The 9,728-nt window shown below is 45.5% G+C and overlaps 1 protein-coding gene across 1 annotated transcript; it reads left to right on the top strand.

Annotated features, from left to right (window-relative positions):
• Positions 1-100: 100 nt before the first annotated feature.
• Positions 101-9,524, top strand: LOC306789722 (uncharacterized protein; the record flags this gene model as incomplete). The annotated part of the gene is made up of 7 exons (XM_079285798.1): positions 101-374; positions 717-823; positions 1,913-2,009; positions 2,399-3,177; positions 5,319-5,759; positions 6,594-6,654; positions 7,255-9,524. 7 exons carry the CDS (start codon positions 101-103, stop codon positions 8,097-8,099), a joined length of 2,604 nt encoding a protein of 867 aa, XP_079141924.1. The 3' UTR covers positions 8,100-9,524.
• Between the last annotated feature and the right edge of the window lie 204 nt (positions 9,525-9,728).

Below are 9,728 nucleotides of genomic sequence, written 5' to 3'. Positions count from 1 at the left end.
TCGAAGGCAGCACCCCGGTGATCCTCTCTGAAGCTTTTATTTTGAAAGTGGCATTGCGGAAGTTGTTCCGTTAACCCACTTTTAGAGGAGACAGAAGAAGATGACGGTCTACGAGGCGCTCCACTGTCAGTTAACGTCCATCATGGAGGCGCTGACCGGCGCCGCGGTGTCGGAGATCTGCGAGCTGGTGGACGAAGGCTACGCGGTGCTGAGGCTCGAGATCAGCCGGAGCCACAAGGAGAACCAGGACCTGAGGAGGAAGCTGGAGCTGATGGAGACCGTCGTCGACCACCGGGACCACCACCGGGGGAACGTCGGGAGGTTGGGTTACGGAGGGCTGGAGGACGAGGGGGGCTTTGTGGACTTCACTCCCGGTGGGTTTTGGGGGCCTTTTGTAGTTTGTTTACCCCACAAACACTCAAGTGTGTCCGGCATTTACATTTCGGTGACACCGAGGATGGTGCGTTGAATGACAACAGACCAACATCTGTCTTTGAACGCACCACCGCTTTAAACGAACTATTCTTAAATTGTTACTTCACTGAACCAAGTTCCGAGATATAAGCTCTTATAAATAAGCGTCACATTGCTCACAAACAGTAAGTACAGTATGTGTATAATTCCTGCATACTAAGTAACGTGTACTTGTACACAGCAGTGACATTACTCTTCATCCAACATGAAATAAATCAATATTAACGTTGTTCTCCATGCAGAGCGTTCCTCAGCAGCAGCGGGGCTCAAACAGATGAAAGTGAGTCTCAGAAGAAGTGGACGAGTCCCCGGGTCAGAGGTCACGACTGAGCGCACCTCAACCACACAGGTTGGTTCTCTCAAACATCTCGTCTGCTGCAACAGTTGGTCACGTTCCCTCTGTCCGGCGAAGGCTTACTGCACGAGACCACCCAAAGGGTCAGAGACCCCTGAACAACACCTACAAGATGTCACTCAAACAGACCCGAACCGACTAGCAAGAGACTCAAGATGAACACAACGAGATGCAAGGAGTACAACGCAACTACGAGATGCAAAACAGCTTACAACAACAAGAGGGGCAAAAACAACCGCACAAAATGACCTCAAAGAGACACACATTGACTACAAAGACACACAGTATGACTACAACGAGACAGAGTATGACTACAACGAGACAGTGTATGACTACAACGAGACAGTGTATGACTACAACGAGAGACAGTATGACTACAACGAGACAGAGTATGACTACAACGAGACAGAGTATGACTACAACGAGACAGTGTATGACTACAACGAGACAGAGTATGACTACAACGAGACAGTGTATGACTACAACGAGACAGTGTATGACTACAACGAGACAGAGTATGACTACAACGAGACAGTGTATGACTACGAGACAGTGTATGACTACAACGAGACAGTGTATGACTACAACGAGACAGTGTATGACTACAACGAGACAGTGTATGACTACAACGAGACAGTGTATGACTACAACGAGACAGTGTATGACTACAACGAGACAGTGTATGACTACAAAGAGACAGAGTATGACTACAAAGAGACACAGTATGACTACAAAGAGACAGAGTATGACTACAAAGAGAGAGAGTTGGTTATTTTGTTTAATCTTTGAAAGTTTAGTTAATTGTGTGACTGAGGAGAAGTCAACAGTAATTATCAGTGATGAACGTATAAAAGAGTTCCGTGTCAATAAAACGGATGATATGAATGTGATGTCAGTCAGTGTGTCCTGCTACATGGAGCTGTTCTCATGGATTAACAGGACATTTCATGCATCACTGCAGCCTTCAGTCAGTGTGGAGCTTCGTGCATGAATGTTACTCTTGGGTGACGTTGTGGTGTAACGTCTGTAATCGTCGATGGAGCACATTTAAAGCTAGTTGATTCCGTTCTTTTCTACTTTCAGGATTCTTCAGCAGCAGCAGAGGAGCTGAAGGACCAGGATGTAGTTCTGATAAAGGAGGAGTCGGAGAAAGAGGAGGAGCTGCTGCTCAACGAGGACGGTGAGAGGAGCGACTGTAAAGTTAACGTTTATTTATGAACCAGCTACGATGTGACAATCTCTAGTTTCAAGTCTTCTTCAATACAGCATGATGTTCATTTAGTACATTATGGTCCATTTAGAGTCACACAGACCATAAAGCAGGGGATGCTTTAGGGCGGGGCTTACTGTGATTGACAGGTCTCTACCAGAGACGTATACGGCGTCTCTACGTCACTCCTCAGTCGAGATACGGTCACTTCCTGTTCACTGGTTGCAAAAAACCGAGATGGCGACGGCCAAATCGCCACTTGAGGCTTCAATTTGGCCGTGCACCAACCAATGAGTGACGTCACGACGACTGTGGTTTCTATGTGACAACAGAATGTTTGTTTGTTTGTGTGTCTGAAGGAACGGAGGTGCAGCTGTCGGACACAGACGACAGTGAAGAAGGACCCTCTGGGATGATGGTCCACTCCGCAGCGGCCACTCTGAGGCTGTGGGACCAGAACAGCGACGGGCCGTCGGAGCACCGGGGGACCCACAGTGCACCGGGGTCTCCGGGCCCCGCGGGCGCCGCCGAGAGCCTCTCTTCAGACGTGGCGTTCGACCTGGCCTCGGAGTCGGACTGCGAGACTCCGTCTGCGGTCCGGACGAGGAGGCCCTTCCTGTCTGGGTCCGGGGGAAGCCCCGCCTCCGAGCTCAAACGGGGCGCGACCCTGATCAGCTCCCTCCCCTACGACACAGACCTGGATCTGTGCTCCTCGTGGACCAATCAGGGCCCGCTGGGCATGGCGCCCGTCCACCACCGGTCGACGCTGCTGGACAATGTGTCGGACCTGAACGTCGGCGGTTTCCCCGTGGCGTTTGGCCTCGGCGTCACCCAGGTGGACCCGCTGGAGCTGAACCGCTTCTGCAGGGACGGCAGGCGCTTCATCTGCAGCTACTGCGGGAAGTGCTTCACGTCGTCCCGCAGCCTGGAGACGCACCTCCGCGTTCACACGGGCGAGCGGCCGTACAGCTGCGCCCAGTGCGGCAAGCGCTTCACGCAGTCGGGACACCTGAAGACGCACCAGAGCGTCCACACCGGGGAGCGGCCGTTCGCCTGCCAGCACTGCGGGAAGAGGTTCGCCGGGAAGCAGAACCTGAGGATCCATCAGCAGAAGCACCACGCGGCAGAGCCCAACACTGTGGCGTGACCCGCTGACTGACTGACACACACACACACACACACACACACACACACACTGCTGTTACTGAACAAATCCTTGAAATCGATCTTTTGTTGAAGTGGAAGGCCTTTTAAAGAACTCAAATAGGTTTGACTGTTGTAACCGTCTGAACTTTGGTAGAAACAGACGACGCTTGATCACGTGATCCAGGTTCTAATTCTAACCTCAAACAGAGCGACTGCACAATGAAGCGAGTTCCTGTCGAGAACCGACCGCCTGTAGGAAGCACGCGAATGTTTTATTTGGCTGGTTGTACATCTGGAATTAAAAGCGTGCGATGTTGGATGAACGGTTTGCTTCATTCGTGTGTGTGTCTAGTTTCATCTTCTCAAATATGAAGAATTGCTGTTTGTCTGTCTTTGTAAACTGAATATTTTTAGACTTTTTGCACTGCTGGTCGGATATTTCTGGGACTTTGTGTCTTTATTGGTAGAACATTCAAATCAACGTAGCAGGATGGTCAGAGTGGCGGCCATTTTTTAATTTCTAGCGTTGCGACCGCTGTAGCGGGCTAACTTCCATATAAACTCAGCAGACTTACGGCCTCACTGCGACCAAAAGGAGCAGTTGAGTTGTAACGTTGTGGAGCGTGGAAGCTGGCTAGTGCACCGTTGGTTAGCTAGCTAGTTTGCTAATTCCACCATGCTTTAATGCTACACTGGTTACAGAAAATGAGCCGAACAGATACAAAAAAAGAAGTCTGAATATTTTCTGTGAATTATAAAGAACCTGGAATCTAAATACTGGTGTGGGCCTTAAACATCCAGTACTATTGATCACTCACTGAGGCTGTGAGTGCTGTGTGTCACTAAACAAGAGAATCACAGACGAAGGCCTTTCACACAATAGAAGCTCAGAGAAACACCAGCCGACTGGTCTCTCTGGTCCCACTAACAAATACACTGCACACCGAGAACAGAACCAGCTGTTCACTGTGCACAAAGGACTTACAACACTAACTCAAATATACAGTCTTCACTCAAATCAAGAAGTTATTCATATTTGCCGCTTGCTGAAATGTTCAATGTGAGACATAAGAAATACTAAACTATATTTTAATCATATCACTGTCGGCCTGAGGGTCTAAACATTACATGGTAAAGTAATTGTTTATTTGCCTTATATTTTGTATTTATTTATTCGTATTTTCTTTGAATCAATTTATTTTTAAACACTTATTCTTTTTACGTATTTATAGTAATTTGTTATTTTTTTTAATCTATTTCTTAATTAATCTTTGAATCTATTTTGGATCAAACTATTTTATTCTGTCTTAACAATTAATTTATTCTTTATCTACTTTTGTTATGTACGTTTTTTTCCCACAATCCCAAAGGTAATTAGTCAGTTTCAATAAATATTACAATAAAAGAACGGCAAAAAAACAATAGAGTAAAAACATAAACATCCATAAACAATAGAACAATTATTAATCAGAATCAGAACCGTTTATTGCCATGGTATGTTGAACATACAAGGAATTTGATGTGACGGGAGGCGCAAACATTTAAACAACAAGCAGTGCAAGTAGAAACATATTAAAATGTACAGAAAGATATAAAATAAAGATGAAATATAAGTGTAAAGAAACAATACTAACACCAGTGCAAAATATAATACAACAGCAATCAGTAAAGTAAAATCCAAAAAATGTTTTTGCTCCAATACAACAGATCATGCTTTCATGACGATAATTTATTTTTGTGCATTTATTACAGAAGATATATATTTATTTTTTCGATTTTGCTTGAATTTCTTTGGTGTTACATGATCAATATCTCCCTAAATAGATCCGGTATTAGAGCCTATAGGCAACAATCAGACACGAGAATAGATGAAATAAACACTGCGTGCGATTGTTTGTTGTTGCTCTGACAACCGCTTAAAGTAACCCAAAAAACATGCCGACTCATGTTGGTCACAACAATAACAGGCTCTTATTCTGAAGTTGGAAGTGTTATACCGGAAGTGCGAGTGAGAAGGAAGTAGTAGAAAAAAGAAAAGAAAACGTTGGTCGTCTTTGTAACGAGCGACGGGAGCAGAACTTTAACATCTTAACGGGTCTATAGTCCGCGGCTCCGGTACCGACGTCATTTCAGAGCCTTCTCGGAGCTCCGTGTTGCCCGTTAAGAGGGGTCCTCGGTCCTCGGGTCCGGTCCTCGGGTCCGGTCTTCGGTCCGGTTGTCATGGCCGTCCTAAGCAGCAGAGCTCTTCACGAGCAGCTCTCCATCATCATGGGCGCCCTGACCAAGGCGGCGGTGGCGGAGATCTGCGAGGTGCTGGACGAAGGTTACGCGGTGCTGCAGATGGAGATCAGCCGGAGTCACAAGGAGAACGAGGACCTGAGGAAGAAGCTGCACCTCATCGAGTCCATCGTGGTCCGGGGGAGCCTCGGCGGGGTAAAGGCGGCGGTGGAACCGGAGCTCGTACCTGTCGCGGAGGGCGAACAGCGGGCGGAAACACCGCAGCGGCACCGGGACGGTGACGGAGGAGACACCGCTGATTCTACCGGAGGAGACGTTGTGGTGGTGCGGGAGGAGGTAACGTAAACATCCTTTATCTTTACCCCCGTTAACATTTCTTCCTGGATTACTTTAACCCGAAGTCCTCTAAATATGGAAGTTCATTTATGGAAGTTCATTTTCTGACAGTAAGACAGTAAAAACAGTAAGACAGCATAAAGGCTCGTTATAGAAATAAGAGACCCGGTCAGTTTTTCAAAATAATGGCTTCTCTTAAAATAAGGACGAGGTGTTTCAAAATAATCACTTATCACAAAATAATGAAAAGCTTTCTCAAAAATATTGAATTGTGAAAGTTTGATTATTTTTAGTGAGTAAGTTATTATTTTAAAACTTTACAATAAACTGGTAAATGGTGAAAAAAAGCCTATCACAAATATAAAATGAAACCCAAAATATATGCCTTAAAGATATACTTCAAATACTGTAGTCATATTTAGTCCCATATAATCTCCAGATGTGGATCCGTTATCTCGTTGTCTTGAGCTGAAAGTCGGATATTCCTGATAATTATCTTATTTTGAAAAACCCAAAGGTCGTTTTTTCCCCCTTTTTGATAATATGAAAATTAAAGTGAGATAATAGGATTAACAACAACTGTCAAGTTTCCAGACAAAATCGCAGATGTGGAAGTTCATCTCAGAGGTCTTATTTATTAATTATTATTAAAGAGGAGTCAGCCAATCAGGACTCAGGGGACATTTTATCGATGAGTTTGCATGTTATCGACTTTATCTCAGTTTCACAGATGTAAAATGCATATTTCGTGCGTTATTTGTAGTTCATCAACTGAAGATGATGATTAATTGGACGCCAGTATTGTTACTCAGTCTCTCGTTACATCGTTTCCAGCTTCCAGACGTGGTGTTGATCAAAGACGAAGACTCCGACAGTAACGACACCTTTGAAGAAGGTGAGTGTTTAACGACACCAGAGTTCCTCAACCTCTGGATCAGGGGCCCAAAGTGGGGTCACCGGCTGTGTCGTAGTTTGGTCGAGCACATGTTCCTGAATGGCATGACTTTCAATTCAATCAACTCGCTGCCGGTATGATTTGATTGATTGATATTAAATGACAAACATGTGACAGCTGAGGAAGTCACATTTGTGTCGTTTAATATCCGTGTATTTATCGATATTCAACAACGTCGCGTTGCTTCAGGTTGTCCTCCAGCGTTCGTAGCTAAACCTACGAAAAATACAAAATTATTTTGTTTGTTATCTACGTAATCATGAACGTGGAAGTATGAAGAGGAAGTAGAAAGATCTTTTTCTAAACCTAACTCGGTAGTTTGCTGGAAATTGACACGTGTTGCTGGACTTTTGTTGGAAAAAGCAAAAAAAAAATTAAAAATGCAGTAACTTTCCGTGGGATGTCATAAGAGCTGTTATGTTGATTAGTTGGTGTCAGTTTGATTTCTATAAGTGTTTTTTTACAGTCCTGCATTTGAAACAGGACTCATTTTGTCAAGCAGTAGAAATCGATTTTTCAGCGTTTCTTCTTTTCTTCCAGACAACACACCGGCGGCTGCAGCCAGAGAGATCGTCACGGCGACGGCCGTCGGCCGGAGCTCCAAGAGACGCTGGCCGGGAGGCGATGACGCCGACAGGAAGTCGTCCTCCGAGCCGCTCGCCGAGAAGAAGACCGTGACCGTCTACAGTCTGGACTCTCCTCGCAGCGAGCCGGGCTTCTCCGGACAGCTCGGCGGCGACGACGACAACATGGAGGCCGGCGAGTCGGTGTGTTCCTACTCCTCACACGTGGACCCGGACGTCCAGCTGGTCCACCAGGACTGCTCGCTGGTCCCCCCGACGTATTTCGGTAACGGCTCTCTGACCGAGTCCCCCACAAACAGAGAGCTGGATCTCAGCCTCACGTGGACCAAACAGTCGAAAGGCCACGTGACCTTTTCTCAGTTTCACCAAAGCGAGAACCTGGACGGCGACGCCTTCGGGCTCAAGATGGTCAGCGTCACGGGCTCGATCTCCACGGACTGCCAGCTGTCGGAGAGCAGCAGCTCCGCGTTCGAGTACGACGACGGCGCGATGAACTTTGGCCACTACGGCGACGGGCAGCCGGGCGCCCGAGGGCGGCGCTTCGTGTGCGCCATGTGCTCCAAGACGTACGCCACGAGCCAGAACCTGGAGGTGCACATGCGCATCCACACGGGCGAGAGGCCGTTCTGCTGCAGCCAGTGCGGCAAGAAGTTCACCCAGTCGGCTCACCTGAAGTCGCACCTGAGCGTCCACTCGGGAGAGCGGCCGTACGCCTGCACGCTGTGCTCCAGGAGCTTCATCGTCAAATACAGCCTCAAGCTACACATGAAGAAGTGCCACGACACCATCTTGAGTGACTGAACGCTGTGTAGACATCACGCTTTAAAAAGGTTTTAACATATTTAAAGTGTGTTCTACTTTGAGCTGGAGGTGCTTCGTATGCATCAGTCTTTAAGACCAGGGTTCGTACGGGCATGGAAAACCTGGAAAAGTCATGGAAAAAAATAAAATCCCAAAAGTTTTGGAAAAGTCATGGAAATTTGTTAGATTCATATTTTCATGTCGTTCATTTGCGCTGAGTTGCCAGCCAGCGTGTCTCAGATCGGAGTGAGGGGAGAAAATGTGATGTGATCTTCTCAACAGAACATCTTTGACGTGTGGAGTTTCGGCCAATCAGCGTTCAGACGTGTACAGCGTCTTCATTTCCCTTCGTTAAAGTTTAAGTTCCGTTCCGTTACCGGTCAGACTTGCTGGGTTAAGTTCACGTCCGCTGCATGCGGAACTTTATCGACTTAACGTTCGTGATGATCACGATTTAGACCTCAGCCAGAGTAGATTATCATTTTCATTTCAATAATTGAACTGGATTGAATGCATATTAATTGCAAATAGAAGATAGGCCACAATTCCACCAGCTTTGCAGTAACAGTGGAAGTTAATATGAAGCCGTTCAGTAACAGGGCTCAATGAAAACTTTGCACTACAAAAGGGAAAGCAACATGTGCACGAGCTGGATGCTGCTGCCTACTGAAGCTCTCATTGATGTGTCCGTGTTATGAACGCCTGTCAACCAGAGGATATTTATAAATGTTATTCTTTTAATCAAACTACTGTCTCATTCGTTTCTGTCATTTAAGGTAGACTGTATGCTTTGGAATTCTCATTGTTAGTTTAAATACATTTTCTCACTTTCATGAATACACCGAGATTTCACAAAATGTTTGGTCATGGAAAAGTCATGGAAATCCATTGGTCAAAATATGTATGAACCCTGGAAGACATTTAAGTTGTTTTTTCAAGCAAAAAATCCAAAGATGATTCTTTTAGCTTCTGACATTTGATGACTTGCTGTGAACTGATGTTTGGTGTCGATCGAACAGAACAAGACATTTCAGGATGTCATCGTGGGCTTGAGGACATTTTTAAGTTATTTTAATTCTTAAAAATCCAAATAATGAAATGAAATCTAATTTATCCAACAACAGGTTTCCTGATTCTGGAATAAAAACATTTCTATTGCAGTAAACACGAGTGTTCCTCTTATGTCAAAATATCCAGAATCATTTGAGACGTAAAACCTCATATCACAAGTAGACAGTTAATATGCAACCAAACAACATTCTTAAGAAGAGATTAGGAGCAGACACGGGGGCGCCAACCAAACAACATTCTTGAGAGGTGAGCGCAGCGAAAGAGGTGAATTTTGACTGTAAGAGTGATCTGTGTAAAGCAGTACAGGAGTCGTTTCAATCTCCTGAACTGGTTGATGTTGGCTTGATCTTATTAAAACACGACCCGCTGGTTCAAACTCCAGTTCGCCGTCTCTTCTCGTCATTTTGCCACAACAGTGTCAGTCATTTCTTATAAAACATGTATTTATAGTTATTTAATCCCAAAGCTGAAAGGATAGAGATCAGCTGTAGCAGTAACTATTAACTGATATTTTCGACCAAAAGAGAAATCAAAAGGTTATTTACATGAAGCGTCCTG

The sequence above is a fragment of the Melanostigma gelatinosum genome (assembly GCF_949748355.1).
Source record: "Melanostigma gelatinosum genome assembly, chromosome: 15".
In the NCBI taxonomy this organism is placed as follows: Eukaryota; Metazoa; Chordata; class Actinopteri; order Perciformes; family Zoarcidae; genus Melanostigma; species Melanostigma gelatinosum.
This window is presented reverse-complemented; position numbering and strand designations above follow the sequence as displayed.